This window comes from Lates calcarifer, linkage group LG2 (genome assembly GCF_001640805.2).
Source record: "Lates calcarifer isolate ASB-BC8 linkage group LG2, TLL_Latcal_v3, whole genome shotgun sequence".
Lineage (NCBI taxonomy): Eukaryota > Metazoa > Chordata > Actinopteri > Centropomidae > Lates > Lates calcarifer.
Genome location: NC_066834.1, coordinates 14,895,485 through 14,912,782, shown reverse-complemented (window position 1 = coordinate 14,912,782; position 17,298 = coordinate 14,895,485). Strand labels below are relative to the sequence as shown.

Below are 17,298 nucleotides of genomic sequence, written 5' to 3'. Positions count from 1 at the left end.
CACACAGCTCTATAATTATCCTCCACATTTATGTCCCTGTACTGTACATGAGGCTGCACAGTCAGCTGTTACAGCGCAGTAACGCCGCTCTCACACACACAGAACACGCCTCTTATCAGCACGTGTTTGTTCTTTGAGTGCACAGTCAAAAACAAGTTCAGGCTAACCGCCCAGGGTGCGCCTGGGCACAAGCCCTGGAGGTGTGGCTGGGAGGCCCCGTCTGTGGCGGCAAGAACAGGAACAGGGGCTGTAACTGGATCCACTGGTCTGGAGGCAGTGGAGACTTGGTCAGGTAAAAATATCAGGCTGCATACAAACCGTCTGGCTCCAGACTGCTCTCTGCAACCGTATGTGTGTGATGACATTTAAATGCTGACTGTAGTAGTTCTGACTGTTTATGTGCAGCAGTGTATTTCTGTTTTATCCTTCCTCTCTCGTTCTGTTGGCACATGAGAATATGAGTCCAGGTTCCCTCCTCTTCCTCCTCTTTGACCCAGGATGATGAAAACACACACAGTATCTGCAAATATAAGACTTGCTGTGACCTGGTAATACTCTTATGGTTAAAAGTTCTTGGCCTTCTGTGATAAAACGACCAAATCTCACAGTCATGATCAGGAAGGGAACTTTCTCAGGTGACACCACTTGACCTTTTCTGCTCAGAGATAATCCCTGAACAAAGCCTGGAGTACGTTTCCTTGTTATCACATGACCAAAATCCATGTTCCAACAACTCCAAGTTGTCAACTGAACATAAAAACAATAAAGACACTGGAGTCATTTGTTGACCAACAACATCTCTAACATCTGGAGCTCAGAACCAGCTGACTGCAGGAGCCTGGCCTGTTCACTCACAGGATAAAACATGTAAATCTGATTTTTTTTTTTTTTTTTCCTCTGTTGATGGAGCGAGGCTTCCAGTCAGGTGACCCCGCTCACCCGGCTGCAGCCAGCGTTCTTCAGCCTGTGTTGAGGTGAATATTCTGGATGTGACTCAGGCAGAAATTCACACACAACAACTGGCAGCCAAATGTAGTGCTGAGGCCAATATTAGCAGCAGGATATCAGATGACACGCGGCTGGCGGGGGTGGGGGGTTTGTGGAGGGATTTTTGGGCTGCTGAAAGGCACGACGACCGATACGCATCTCAGATCATGAGTTCAAACTGTTGACACAGGCAAAGACAGAAGCTCATTTGACTCAGAGAGGATAAAAAAACCCAACAGTGTCAAGCTGCTTCGTAATCACAGACATTTAAGAGAAATGACGAGAATAAACACAAACAGACACAAAGCACGTTGCAGTAAAGACACAGAGACAGAGAGTCACCATGTTTAACCATCATCACCTTTTAAAGCCAATAACTGTTCTTGGATTTATCTCAACAGTTTCTTCACAATATACTCTAGACTCATCTGTATTATCTGAATCATCACTCAAACCAGCGAGTCACTCAAAAGCCAGCGAGTAAACAACACATAGTACAAACTCTATCACGTCAATAATCAGTTCACAAATAGGAACTGAAACAAACAACAGATATCAGGATCAGATATAATGACATATTGATGAATCAGAGACTCAGATCAGGTGTATTAACATCAATTAATCAATGAACTGAGGCAGTTTTGAGAGAGTTCTCAACATGAGACAGTTCTGATGAATCTGTAACAACCTGCCTTGTTTGTCTGTTTCATCTATTTTATTTAACCTTATAATAACCAGATAACTCATATAACCAGATAACAACACATCAGGCACACAAACGAAACAACACATCCAAGCAGGGGAAGATTAGGGCTACATGATTACAGCGAATAATGGTTATTATTATATTGGTTATTATTATATTATTTTTCATGATTATTCTTTGATTTAGACACACACTGCTAATTTCAGACTGCTCCTTATTCACAGTTCATCTCTTAAAAGCAAAATGTAAATAAAGCCGGACCAAAACATTTAACCCAAAATTAAAGCAACAGAGATCTGCTGTACAACGTCTCTGTTCTGGATGTCTGAGTTGACGCTGGGTGAGGACATGGATTCAGTGAGGAAATGTTAGCGACATTATTCCTCCTTCATTCATCCTGCTGCGGTTTGTGGTGTTTTTTCAGGTCGTTGAACGGGTTAGTTGTGTTGCTTTGCGGAGCAGACATACGTCTCAGTCACTCTTTGCATATGATTTGCTCTTGCTTCACATCACTCACTCTAAATCTAAAATACTTCCAAACAGGTGCTGATCAGTTTCAAGGGATGAACTCTTTAACTTCTGCTCCAGACTTTTGATGCTGGCTGTTTAGGGAACACTTGATTTGATATGTAGCTGAGTTATCTACAGGCAGAAGATCTTAAATGTCAGTAAGAGAAAATTGCGTTAATTTAATTGCGGGAAGACAAAATCATGATCAAGAATAATATTTGATTAATCATGTAGCTCTGGTGAGTACTGAATCACAGAATAACTGAGATATGAACAGAGATCTGCTTTAATTTATGTCTTGATGTGTGTTTATATTCTCCCAAAAACAAACCAAAAGTGTTGCTTGTTCTTTCTATATGATGTACAAGCTTAAATAAGAATCTGTATCTGCCTCTGTTAAACTAATAAAATGTTTTATTTCATCTCTTTAATGTTGCTGTTGCTGTAAATGAGATGGTAACATGATGAACAACTGCCACACACACACAAACCTAACTGCAGGAATACAGAGTATATAAATGTGAGGATTACAGTATTAAGACTAGAGCTCAATCTGGATCTGAGAGGGTGAGGAGGGGCAAGGGAGGGTGAGGAAGGGCGAGGAGAAGGCACATCAAAGCAGGACTGAGTGAGGTTCCCATGGGAGACTGAGGGAGGCCACCCACTCTGAGGCCCGGCTGAATAATAACTTCATTATCCTCCACAACACCAGAGTTCTGTGATAAAAACACACGTTTTATTTTTTTAATTTAAATTCACAGCGTTTCACTGAGCTCAGAGCGAGAAAACTCAGAAATGAGCTTCATTTCTGAGATCAATGGACAGTACAAACAGCCAATTATGAGGAGGGCAAAGGTCAGAGGTCAAACCAGCAGATTTAAAGTTCCCTCCTCCAGTGTGCTTTCAGAAGGAGCTGGGATTTTTTAGAGGAGAGAAAATTCAATAAATGAAAGAAAAACTGACATTAATCTGACTGATATTCCTCTACAGACTCACAGGTTCAGCTTGTTGTTGGTTTGTAGAGAGAAAACAGACTGATATTGTGGTTTTAACTGCAGATTACAGGAGAGACCAGACAAACCTGATCAACATGTCTTAATAGCAGAGGGTGAAAATAGTCTCCTATCACAGGATTTTATGTAAATGACACTGTGCTGTGAGGCGTTACACCAACACAGGCCATTACAGAGTCTGAGTGGACTCCTCAGAACCTGAACCTGAACCTGAACACCTAATAAAATGTTCAGCAGTTTAAAATCAAGTCTGATTCTGGATCAGTTACTGGCTTCCTCTCCAAGGCAACAGCAGCTGAGGCTTATGGGTACTGTAGTATTTAGAGTATTTGGAGATTCCACCAAACTGACCAAAAAAAATTGATTTTATTGGAAATAAAGTGTAAATAATTCTGAAGGAAGGAATTTAAAGAATGTTTTAAATTATTAAAATATTTCAACTGGTGGTTAAACTGTTGACCAGAGCTGTGTTAGAGGCGTCCACATGTATGATTTTATCTGTGAAACTATAAACAAAAGACATGTTTGTGTTTCAGTCCTTGTTAACGTCATGTCTGAGGGTTTGTGGTTGTTTTCCTGTGTTTTTTGGCGTGGAGAGGTCACGGCGGGTGGCAGAGAACAGGCTGATATTTAATCATCCAGATGGAGCCTTTAACATAAACTAATCCAATCTCTCAGGTTCTGCTGGTTTTAATGAATAGTCAGTGGCAACCTCGCTCTCCCTGGAGGACCATGATTCATACTGATGGAAAAACCAGTTCCTGTTGGGTGTGGAGGACTGTGAGGATCCTGCAGCCATTCAAAACAAGACCAGGAGCCGATGAATCTAAATCTCCAGATGTGAAAAAACACACTCACAACAATCGCATCGTTAAAATTAGAAATATAAGGCCGATATTTAGCTGACTAAACATCACTACGACTCTGGTCTCATGTTTAAACAACCAGACCATAAAGAGGGGGCACGAGTTTCCAAAAAGCAGAGGTCCCGACCTTTTTAGTAACCAATCAGTGGCACGGCTTGAGGAGGGAGGAGCTTTAAAGGCAAGGGGCCCACAGGAGACGTGACCTTTGACCCCAAACCCACACATAAGTGAACACAGTGACAGAAGGGGCCAGCTGTCCTCCAGAGAGAAAACTAAGGACCCAGAGGGAAACGCTTCAGACTGGAAGGTGCATCAGATGAGGAAACCACCTCTGGAGGATTTGAGACTCTTCCTGTCCAGGTGTTGAAAAGGTGAAGATGGTTCACATATCTGTAATCTCACCTGTAACCCCTGTTTCACAGTCAAAGTATGATGGAAAACCAGTGTGGACAATATCAGCTGTAATTATTTATGATTATGTCAGCATCATAAAAAAGCTCTACTTTGGTGGTCACCCAAGTAGATTAAGATCCTCCCAGGTAGATGAAGATCCAGGTACATGAAATCAGGTAAATCTTCTAAAGTTTCTCAGGTGGGACGTAAAAAGCTAATGTTAGTCTATAAACCAACTACACCACGGTCACATGACGTCAACGTCTCCACCACTGAGCTTCCAACTTGTCATTTAATTTAGCTCTGACCTCTTCTGCAAAAGCCTTTCTTCTTAGAAAGTTAGTGATAGTTTGAAAGAGTGTGAGTATAAACACAACGAGGCTGTAAAGGTGGACTGGTGAGTAGATCAGTTTTCACGTTAACGTCCCCGACAACCTCTGTAGTCTCATTTAGACACTCGTTAGCAACCACCTTTTTTAAGACACGTAAAAGCTTCAAACATCAGGAGTGGGTGATTTACTGACTGATTTTACGTTGTAGAATAAAACATGAAAATGTCTTGAGCTTGTGTTAAAACCACAGACCTTATTTCAGACATTTAACCAAAAACCCATTGACTCTGGAATGAGGGAACAGGAAGTGCTAACATGCTAACTTACTTCCTGGTTTTAGGATCATTCCTGCAGTATTCTATAGCTTGCATGTGAAGCGTTTAGGGGACATTGGTAAACTACATTGTCTACCGATAGCCTGCTGATAGGTCTGAGAGTCAGACAGAAGAGGCGATCATTCCCGTCAGAGGAAACAGTTCAACAGTAACAACAGCCTGAAACATAAAGGGCAACCAGGTGACAAGATGTCAGTGATGTGGAGACTCTTTGGATTCTTAAAACTCTGGTCACAACAACACAGGTGAAACAGTCCCAAAACTCAAGAGTCTGCAAAAAGATAAACCAAAATGATGCGTCTAACAAACAATCCAATAAAGCACGTAGTCTAAAACACAACTTCATATCGTTCATGTATCTTTAACTGTCTCATGTGGAGCTCGCTCTCTCACTCTCTCTCTCAGGATAAACATTCTGTGTTTAGGTTTTATTTTTCTGTGCAGATGTTTTACAGACCTCAGATCAGTTATCACTGTGACACATGCGGCTCACAGCTCTGCCCTGACTGACTTCTGTGGTCGACTGCAGCTGAAGATAAAACCAAATCCTGTTATTGTATTTACGTTGCAGTGATGCAGCTGACCAAAGACAGTACACCCTGAAACTCAACAGCCTGTTTGTGAAATTCAGCTCAAGTTTGGTCAAACACTTTGAGATTATTTTGCGATGCAGAGGAGAATGTGATGAACCTCCAGGGCCAGAATCAAACTGGGATGAAATTATTAGTTCTTAAATCAATCAATTGATCAACAGAAAGAAAATCTATTTTGATAATTGTTTGAGTCATTTCTTAAGCAAAAATAGTGAAAAATGCCAAATATTTGGAGATTTCAGCCTCAGTCTCCTCCACATCACCGTAAACAATCTTTTGCTGCTTAGAGGACGTAACGATGCTCTCACACATAAAACCATTATCTCAGCAGGCCTCAGCAAAACAGGCAGTTAAACCAGAGGACACATGTGACGCTCTCACATACATCCTGTGGTTTAATTACCTGGTCCCAGGCCGACCAATCAGCGATCAATTCTTTATAGTGTTTTCACAATCTTGGTTCTTTATGTTATATAAATAGAAATATAAAGCATGTAAAGCTTGAGTTTAAGTGTTTAAATGTTTAAACTCTCTCCAAACACATGAAGATCACCAGAGAAGCTTTAACTGTAAAGTTTCATTCTGTAAAACATCAGCTGAACAGTCCTGAAACTTTCTACCTGATCACCTATTACAAACTTAATCTTCAGGAGACAAAACTGCTCTCATCTAATTTTCTATTGCTATGTTACAACTAAATGTGTGTTTAATTATCTTGTTGTTTACCTTCTCTTTACTTCACTGTTTTAATCTCACAAATTCACAAAAGCCCTTCTAGAGACGAGTGCTGCTGTAAACACTACGATACCTGCATCAGATTTGATCTGTTTTCAGTTCATCTGTATAAACTGTATCTGTCCTTAACAAATAAACCAATAAATAACTGAACAAATCAACATATTAACTGAAAACACTGGACTGAAATGAATGATTTAACACACAAACAAAATATCCTTATCCTTATCCTTAATACTGGGAAACAGAGCCACTACATGAACAAGCCTCATGGCCTCAAGAAACCATCAATATTTCCACTCAGTTATTCTTGACCCAAAGGAGGAAGAAATAAAATGACTGAGAGGCTGTTTGACGCAGCGCTGATATTATCAGATGACCTCTGGTGAAATATGGCTGTAATCTGCAGAGGAATTTTAACACAGACGACCTTTGTTTTCTGAATTATTACAAATTGAATGAGGTCCACAGATAATGTTAGTTCTGTGTGAAAAGGTTCTACTGGTGTCGATTTACATCTGCTTAACTTGCTGTAATCCAAACTATTCTTGCGTAAAATTCAAATTCTCCATTTCCCGTCTTGATGCATTTACTTTCTCACAGATTTCTATTTTTATTTGCTGTTGCCTGTTGCAGCTTGTTTTAAAGACAGAGGGATGTTCTCCCCAAAGGGATCAAAGTCTCATCTGTCTGATCTTATCTTACTTGTGAATGACGAGCAGGAATGAAAGCTAAATAGCTGCAGAATGAGTCTACCCACGCTGAAAGTCCCAGCGGTAAACTGATCGCAGCGTAGAGTGAATGTTGTTGGGAGCTCCGGGGGACAAAACATGAGGTGTGAGAGGAGACGGCGTACCAGGCCGCGATGATTCTACAGATAACAGTTAGAAGAAAAGAAACAGGAATGTTACAGATCCCGATGCTGTCAGGACACATCCACAGTTATTCCCACATCAACCGACGATAATTCAGCATGAACACATACACACACACACACAGAGGAAATCAAACCCCACAGGCCCTCAGGGTGTAGTGTACTAACAGTACAGTGTTTTCAGGTTCCAGGTTGTTTAAGTCAAGACCTGCGAGTCCGAGTCCATCAGCTCAGCATGGTCCCCTAAACCAAACACTCTTTACAACCAGCCTGCACTCTGCCTGTTGTCTTTGTTCTTGCCTCCTCTGGTGAGTTCACACCTTCATGTGACCGAGCAGCAGCTGAGGCTGATGGGGATGTGAGGGGGGGTGAGTCCATCAGTCCCACACACACTTCTCACCATCAGGGGAAGACAAAGACGTCCAAACCTTGCTGGTTGCATTGGAAGCGGATGCCAAATAGCTGAGACTGATAGCGCAGAGCGATGACCTTGACACGCTGAGAGTTTCTGAAACAGCAGATTAGATTTGAGTGTTTCTCAGAGCAGAGAGCTGACAGGCTGCCAGACGCTCAGCTCCTACAGAGATGTCTCTGAATGATTCCTAATGCTGCTCAATAAGCTGAGCCCAGCTGTGCAAAGCAGCCGCACACAAAAAGCCACTCCACTGAGGTCCTTTGTGGAAATAAAGAGGTAATTCCTCAGTCCCCTCTGGGACCTGGTTCGGTTTAAGGACTGAGCTAATCTCCAACCACTGAGAGGTTCAGAGGGGCCGCAGGAACACTTCTAAGAAGACATTTAAAATCTCCTGAAAAGGCTGAAATCATAATCTCGAAGTGAACGGAGATGTCAGCCTGGAAGTTTCACATTCAGAGGGAAATGTTTTCAGCCTCTCAGGAGAAAGCTGAAGCAGTATTTCACAGTTTTTCAGTTAAGAATTTCACTTTTTCTTTATAATGTTACAAAAAATTAATAAATGGTTGTGTACACTGCTAATCCTGTATCGCAGATCCTTAAACCCTCCCTACACTTAGGCAGGTTTCAGCTCACACTGAAGTAGGTCAGAGAATTTAATGGTCCAGGGGGGAATCTTCTTTTAATGGGTGTTAAATTCAGGTGGCGGGGTGTGTCGTTTCTGTGGAGGGGAGTTTTCCCAGACAGAGTTTAGGAGGGCCAAGGCTTCAGGTTTCAGGCTGGCAGGAGCAGGAAGGTGACAGCGCGGTGAAGACGAACCCTCTGGATCTGCAGGAACACTGCCTCATTGTGCTGGAGTCTAAGACCAGGACTTTGTAGTCCACCGCCTCGGGACTGTCGGGTCCAAACAACACGGCACTCAACACCAGGGACAAAGGACACTTCCTGTCAGTGACAAGTCCTGAGACATGCTTGTTTTCAGAGGAATAAAAGCCTTTCCGGGTGAGTTGTAGCCTCCAGGTACAAAGGCTGAGCTCCTTTCCCTGACATTTGACCCGAGAGGCAGCGTGAAAACAGCTTCCATCAGGACGCCGAGTGGGTCAGTGTGTTAAATGTGAGACAGACGATCAACTTCAGAGAGGCAGATCAGGACATGGAAACTTCTCCGGCTACAGACACAACTACCACCTAACAATCTTATTCTCATGAGACAATGCAAACGCTATTTCAACACAATGACCTTTTCATTAGGGAAAAAAAACTCCAATTAGAGAAGATTATCTGCAGCAGCCATGATCTGTCCAACTTTCTAAAAAGTTTCCTGATGTAGTTTCCATGTGTGACCAGCACAGATCGCCGCCCCCTCCTCCTTTAGTCATGTGGTTTTTAACATTATCCAGTTTTTTCATCTCTGTTGTCAGATATTTTTGGACCGTTGATATAACCGGATCCTCTAATGGCAGTAACTGGGATGACAGGCAAGAATAGACACATAACTAGATCAAAATATACAGTTACAACCTCTGTAACTCGACCAAGGTTAACTTTATTTACAGGTGCTGAGAACTTATTTATTAACCTGCTTCTTACTATGAAAGATGGGCTCCTGCATAAACACACTTTCTGCCAAAGTTTAGGGTATTTCACAGGCAGATTTCTTTATTTGTTTCTCACTGGTTTTAAGTGAATGGGTCTCAGTTTGAAAATGGAGATCAATCAATAGAGAGAATACTGGTAAACAGTAAATTAACTGCATTTATATGATGCTTCTCTAGTCAGCTTATCTTCAGCTGCAGCTCTAAATTAACAGGTTTTTCTTCTTCAATCTAACTTTAAAAGCTGCTTATTTAGTCATTAATATTTTTTGTTATAATTAGGCTGTATAATTAGGCTGTGAGTTAATTCGCGATCAATCGCTCGATTGATCGATTTACATCTAAATGTACTAAATGTTCTAAATGTACAAGAGTTCTCTTATCAACATGGAAGTGGACAAATATGTTTGCAAAAATCCAAAACAATGACAAATACTAGAATATTCTCCAGAATAACCTCACCTAAGGTACTGCATGCTCAAAAAATACATTGAAAGCTTAACATGGAAAACTGATTCCCTGGATCCTGCTCACTTAAAGAAAATAATCGCACACAATGTAACTGTGTCTATCCTCACATGGGGGGAAAAAAGGCTCACAAAAACATCCCCTCTACTAAGTGGGATAAAACAGGGTGATACAAACAGAATTACACCCATGGTATTTGAGATTCAACGTTCTCCGTACTACAACATACTCCAGTGGTAACTCAATTCATCTCTTTCTGAGAGAACCATCTAACAGGGCTTAGAAGCTGAACTTGCCTTTCAAAAGACCCTTTTCTTGATCCAGAGATTTGTCCCCCAAAACTATAGAGCAGGCCATTATTAACGAGTTAACTTTGACAGCCCTAGTTGTGTGAAATACTTCAGTTTGACTTCTATTGATCTTTGAATTAACTCCATATCTTGTTTAAAGACTAGTTGTTTTGTGTGTCTACAGCTGCTGTGGAGACATGAACTCCCCTGATGACTCCATGTGGAGTTCACATGCCGCTGAGTAACTGTTTTCTGTGTTTCTGCATTATGAGTGAACCTCATCAGAGCCTCCATCCATCAGTACAAGTCCATTATCTGAACATTCCTGCAGTTCTTCACGACTACCCCCGCCACCCCTCCGCCCTCTGCCTTTTTACCCAGGAGCCCCTCGACAAGTCCAAACATCTCCGATTTACAGTCTCTGAGGAAGAGCCCGAACACGTCCGGCCTCCATCAACATCTCCCCTTGCTGCTCTGATCTTTGTCTCCCTGCTGCTGGGCGTCAGCACTGATGAGAGTTTAAATCAAATTATACACAGACAGATAAAGTCTTTTTATTCGCCCCAAAGCTTCCGACTGTTTGCAACACAGAGAAGCACTTTCTCCTCCAGATGCTGCAGCTGTTTGGGAGAAAAATATTTACAGACTTTATTCGTCATCTCAAGAGCACATGGAAACTGATGTTTCAGAGGTTATTTTAGGCCACATTTTGTTTTGGGCATCATCAGAGGAGTTGTTTACAGCCTGGATGGCATCAGTGTTTCTGCCTCTGAGCAAGCGTTCAAACTGAAAACAGAAACATGTAAGAGAATGTAAAGGTTCTGTGCTGGAGTGGGCAAGCTGCTACAGGTACAGGTGAGAAGATATGATGCAGGAAGTCCAGTTTGAGTTAGAGATCCAGACTCCATGGTCCACAGGTTAACATTAGAAATACACCATCCACCATTACAGACCCATCTGCCTCTGATTGGCTGACACAACACAGTGAGTTCCTGGCTTATGTTGCAGAAAAAGTTGTGCCAAGTTCTTTTTTCTTTTTGGATGACACAGTTTTTTCTGAAGCCTGAAGGAGGAGGTTTTGTTTTCTGATGCACAGCTAGACAAGAGAAACGTGAGTCTCGTGTCATTCATTTTACCTCTGCAATAAGACCTGTGGTTCTCTGTCTGAATGTCCAGACTAGAGCTGCAACTTTGACAGAAAATTAATCAGCAACTATTTAGATTTTTTCCAATAAAAAGGCCAAACATTGTAGATTTGTTGCCTCTTTCATACATGCTTGTAAACTGAGTATCTTTGGTTTTTGGATTGTTGTTTGGGAAAACAAGACACCTGAATACATCACCATACAGCAGGAATTTTAAAGACCATACAATTCATCAACTTTATGACTATGATTTTGACGGATTTTAGTCATCAGATGTCTGGATCTTACATTATAAATGAAACAACTTGAACAGACTATTAAAGTCTCATATAAAGAAACACCTGTGCCAGTTGATGTGCTCAGTTTGAGATTTTATAGGTTCCCATATTTTATTACTTGTCTAATAATACTAATCCTAATGAAAGTGTCACGGAGAAACACAGTTTTTTCTGGCTCCTATAAAAACCTCCTGACAAATGAACTGAAGGAATCCTAACTTAAAATAGCAATGAGTTTTTTTTTTAAACAATGAAGACAACAATTCCTGCGATCAGACGCTAATGCACGACGTAAAAAAACAGCAAATACAATGTGCTAAAAAGGTTGGGAACCACTGTGTTAGAGAACTCCTGTAAATCCTGTGATGGTTGGGACTAAAACTTTGAAATCTGACTGAAGTCTAAGTGCAGATTTCGTCCGACAGCAGGGATCAATCCTCCAATCATTCTGACAGGGTTGAAGGTCATGAGGAGGTTAACTACAATAAACCTGGTCATATGTCACAAGCATCAGGGTCCAACATCATTAACATGATGGCATAACATCACAGTCCCAGGTCACCTCCGATCAACACCAGGACACATACACAGATGTGATGACTCAGTTTTAAATAACAGCTGTTTGTTTGGGAATTTTTATGTCATCATAATGTTTCCCAGGAAGCAACATGATTAGGTAACAATTGGATCATATCAGTCTTTTACTCAGAGTAAAACTACATGGTACTTTCACTTTCTTCACACAGGGTCAGAGTGAAAACGCTCAGAGAACGAGAACAAAGCAGTCGACGTTGAACCTGTTCAGGTTCAGTTACAACAACAGAAGAAAAACTGAAATCTGGAGCTGAAAGAAAAAGCCTCAACGTTCATCAACAGAAAACTAATCAACAATTACACTGACAGTAGTTCTGACATTAACTTGAAGACTTGAAAATAATTTACCTCAAAGTCTGAATAAAAATAAGAAACATGACCTTGCTTTGAAAACTGTCTATTACAGAGACAACTCAACTTTTTTACTCAGTATTGAACAAAAACTAAATAATTATATTTTATATTATATTTTTAAAAATTAAGGTGATGTGTTTTCATTGACGGTCAGTGTAGTTTATGAGTGAATTACAAGAGATAATTTGAGTAACTTTTCAATTTATATGATAGAAACTGAAAAGGTATGGTTGGTCACTAGAAACAAAACAAAACAAAAAAAAAAAAACAACCAATAAAATAACCAGCAGATAATGAAAATAGTATTCTGCAGCCTAATGAAATCTCTATCAGTCACATTACAGAGGTAGTGATGATTTTTCTTTTTTTTATATTTTATTATATCTTTTATTTAACCAGGTAAAAAGTCAATAACTAACAAAGGGAAACACTGAAGACAAGGCAGTGTGTTTCTTTACCTGCCAACAGACTGGAAATAATATATACACACTGACACACACCACTTCTAGTCTGAAGATATGACTTTTAACTGTGAATTCATTTTCCTGACATCCTGGCTTATGATATCCTACAGCTCAGTGTGATATGTTCACACCATTTGTTTTATTTGACCAAAAGTCCTGTAAATTATTATTATTGTAATTAATTGAATTATTAATTAACTCACTGTTACAGCTCTACTGACCGTATAATCAACTGCACTACACAGCCCAATATTTAAAAAATAACCAGACATCACAGAGTCCAACGCTACAACAGGTCAGAGGATCTCTGTTTGTTCCTGGTCCTGGTCCTGGTCATGTCTGAGCTCGTGCTCTCAGCCTCAGCGACAGGTCACACTTTTACAAAATAACTTTGAGTGCAAGTCATGAAAACACACCCTGTACCTGTGTATGTACAATCACACACCGTGTCCATGGTAACAACAGGTGAGGTAAGTGTGTGATGAAGCAGTGATACGACTTCCTCAGTGCGACTCCGTGACTCACAGAAACAACAGCCTCAGGTCTCCACTGAAAAACTGCTGATTTTCAACATTAAACACATATTTAATGTGTCCTCCAGAGCCAGAGCCACGAGAAGAACCAGACCAGGACTCAGCTCCTGGACCAAGCCCTAGATTAGAGATGGGACCACTTCGTAAAGCCAATTTACACTACACACAAATCTGGTTTAAACTGAATATGTAAACTGAACTGAATAACAAAACATTGCAGCAGCTCAGGTAACTAGTCTCACATCCACCTGCAGTCTGAGATAAACGTGATGAAAACCTGTCTGACTGCAGCTGTTTGTGATGCTCCGCTGACTCCTCCATTTATTTGTCATGAACAGAGTTGATGTGATCTCTGGTCTCCCTACACACAGAGAGGTTTCCTTTCTCAGACATGGACGTCTTGGAGATTTATTGCACAGAGAAATTAAGCTTTATACCTGTGGTCCTGCTCTCATCCAGGTGATGTCACCCAGACTAGAGGAACTAAAACAACCACAGCTGAGAAAGAAACATAAGTTTATAGTTAACAGTCTACACAAACTACAGGAGGGGCCGAGGGACAAAACAGAGTGACAACTACAATCCAGACCAGCAGCTCAGGCTTCTTGACTGCCACTCACATACTAACAGTCCAAAACAGGACTGAAACAACATGTTGCCATATGTGTCCCTACGTCTAAACCAATACAACAAGTGTCATTACAGTGTAAATAAACTGCAGCAAAATCAAGATTTTTCCCTCTTTAGTTCCCTCTGTTTAGTATCAAAGCTCTGTGATGTTTCCACTATGGATGGGCGTTTGAAGAAATTTCCCTGATTGGTCATTAGTTAAATAAATCAACAATCAATTATTGATTAATCATTATGTTTTATGTTGAAAATGCCTAAGGCTGACAATAGCCTACTAAAGAAAGTGTGTTTTTCCTCAATGAAATCTTTATTCCAAGAAGAAAGTATAGTCCAGCAACAATCCTATTAAACAAAGCCTTTAAAGTTGAAAGCAAAACCTAGTCAAAACAAACAACAACCAAATATTAACAAAACCAAAGTTACAGTGCTCGACAGAAACAGAAACTGAAAAATATATAATATTAGGTTCTTAAATGCAGAACATTTTGCCAAAGATTACTTGCACAAATCCAATAGGCTCCCAGCCAAGGTAAGTAACTTCTGTCTGTTTTGTTGAGAGAGTATGGAGTTGAGACGTCAACGCAGCCTAGTGACATTGAGTCCAGCAGCTGAAAACGTCGCTGGTTTACTTTTGATTTCTTCGCAAACTTGGTTTTCTCTGTAAAATTTTAACAGCGCCTCTTGCTGGTTGCAGCCACATTGTAAAAATCATTGTAATGCTTCAAGACACACTACACAACCTCACAGATACGAACATATCAAGTGTGTTTTTATGTCTGTATCTGATGAAAATATCTTACATGACAGATGTCGGACATTTAGAAACTTTGGGATCCTCACTAGATTTTTACACAAAGTTCTGAGTTTGGACAAACAACAACAGTTTGTGATAACTGAGACTCTAGTAAGCAATTAATTTATTTACTATTTCTTACTGCCGTTACTCCTGATACTTCTGTTTTAATCTGTGAGTGTTTATTCCTGCTGTTTCCCTTTTAGAGGCAATAAAGACTGAGCTGAGCACCAGAGAGTAAAATAATGAATTATTTAAGAGGTTGTAACTGTCAGGAAACTGTACTTTGATTTATTTCACCTAACAAATTACTCTAGTTTTTAAACTACAGCCTGAAGCCCAGTTCATGGTTTCTGCTTGACCTCTGACTGACATATGCTACCATCATAGGAATCTGTGCGCAGACACGTAGAGTAACGGTGGCCTCCTGACAGCAAGAGGAAGAGCAGCTCCTTCGCTTGTTGTATTTGGTTGAACAACGTGAAAAAGTAAAAACAGTGTGTGTGAATGTTAAACAAGAACAGGACCAAGAGCGTACATGTGGTGCAGGAAACCAGCGTCCAGTTCACCTGTCAGGTACAGTAACTGCAGCCACACATGGATCGGGCTGTGATCTACACACCATCTTTATTCACACAGACAGACAGACAGACAGACACACAGACACACACACACACACACAAGCAAGCTTCAAGACAAATGTCTGAAGAATACACTTTGGTGGAAACCTAACACCCCTGCTGCCCCCTCCCCCACCACAACAAACCTGCTTCAACACATACTCACACAGACACCATGTGCTACAAACTGGAGTTGAACAGAAGCTGCAGAGTGTGTGTCTGTGTGTGTGTGTGATCTTACCATGGTGTATGCAGTGTGTTGTCAGTAGCTGTATATTCCAGTTTGAGACCATTTTCCTCTCAGTCTCTGTCTCTGTGAGCGTCTCCTCTCCTCTCAGGTCTGATTCTGCTCTAACTCACAGCCCTGCCTCGCACATGTTAAGCTCCACCCACCAGCTGCCAGTCACTGTGTCCCATCCCCACCCCCAACTTCACCTCACCTCCTCACCTCACCTCTCTCTGTCTCGCCCTACTGGCTGCTGGTGCATCTTACATATTCATTCACTTCCACCTAACATAAGGAATCAATCATGTGTAACAAATTAGAAAAAAAATGACATAATGAATCGTTTCCAGTCCTACTTGGGGTTTAGTAGCCAGGGGTTGAACCACCAACCCTGAAATGACTGAGCATTGATTGTGACAGATCTAATCAAAGTGTAACTCCACCGATAAAATGATTTAGAAAAATGCTGAAAGTTGGCAAGAGGCTAAGGAGAGAGGTGGAGCTGTAGCGGACATTGCTGTCCTCAGTCTTGTTGTCCAGAAATAAGCTGTTCAACAATCTCCTCGTCTTTTGAGCCTTCAGTCGCCCAAACATTAGCATGTGTTGCTGCTGCAGGCTGCTGCTCCTACACTGCTATGTGCTATGTGGGTCAACCTAACCTGATGTGGCTGTAACTCTATTCCAGTCACGTGAGCAGTTCAGCACAGTGCTATTCTCATTATCACTGGCTTCAAAACATGGATGGTAATGAATTGAATGAATGACGTTGTATCCACCATGTCTTATATTTCTATCAAGGAAAAGTTTGGTTTTTTTTCAGTAACTGCCTTGTTTACTTGTTTGTTTTGCTTTCTTTTTTGAAACCATATCAATTAGTTTACAGCTCAAAAGACATGTTTAAGTCTGCAGTTCCTCTATAATATGTTCTGGTGAACAGATATCCTTTCTGGATCCTGAATATCAACAGACAACGTCATGAGAAACTGACTGATCACCTTGTAACGGTGGATGGAACAGTAATCATTAATCATCCACAGCAAACATGAAGACTGAGTGTTGGAGGATCAATGGACAGATTCAGTCTTGAGTTGAAACCTTTGCTAACATCAACAATACATCTGCCACATGAATAATGAATGGACGGAGACTAAACCAACTGTGATGAGCCTTTTCTGTTGAATCCATTACTGCACTAACAGATTCCACATGTGACTGTGGACCACTAACAGTTTATTGACTGGGGACAAAGACCCAACTTCCAGTCTGAGCCCCAGTCTGAACTCTGCTGGAGGAAATGAACTGACAGTCACAGCCAGAGATAAACAGCTGGTATTTCACTGTTGCCATCATCACAGTGAAACGACCTCTGGGCTTGAGGTCGGGGGATACAAATAATGTGATGGCAGCGAGCCAGTGAGACGCTGATCTGGGACAGGTTACGGTCCAGTTGGCTCGGTGCCTGGTTTCTGTTGTTGAGTCCACAGAGAAGTTGTCCAGCAGCACCACTGAAACCAGTATAGGGTTTGGGTTTTGAGCTGGTTTCCAGGGTGCT

The 17,298-nt window shown here is 41.1% G+C and overlaps 1 protein-coding gene across 1 annotated transcript in view; it reads right to left on the bottom strand.

Annotated features, from left to right (window-relative positions):
* Positions 1–15,885, bottom strand: part of plekhg4 (pleckstrin homology domain containing, family G (with RhoGef domain) member 4) — a 40,269-nt gene extending 24,384 nt beyond the window's left edge. Inside the window, exon 1 of the mRNA XM_051078321.1 lies at positions 15,762–15,885. Coding sequence (XP_050934278.1) covers positions 15,762–15,764 — 3 coding nt within the window. The 5' untranslated portion in view covers positions 15,765–15,885. The remainder of the gene's footprint in view (positions 1–15,761) is intronic.
* Positions 15,886–17,298: the final 1,413 nt, after the last annotated feature.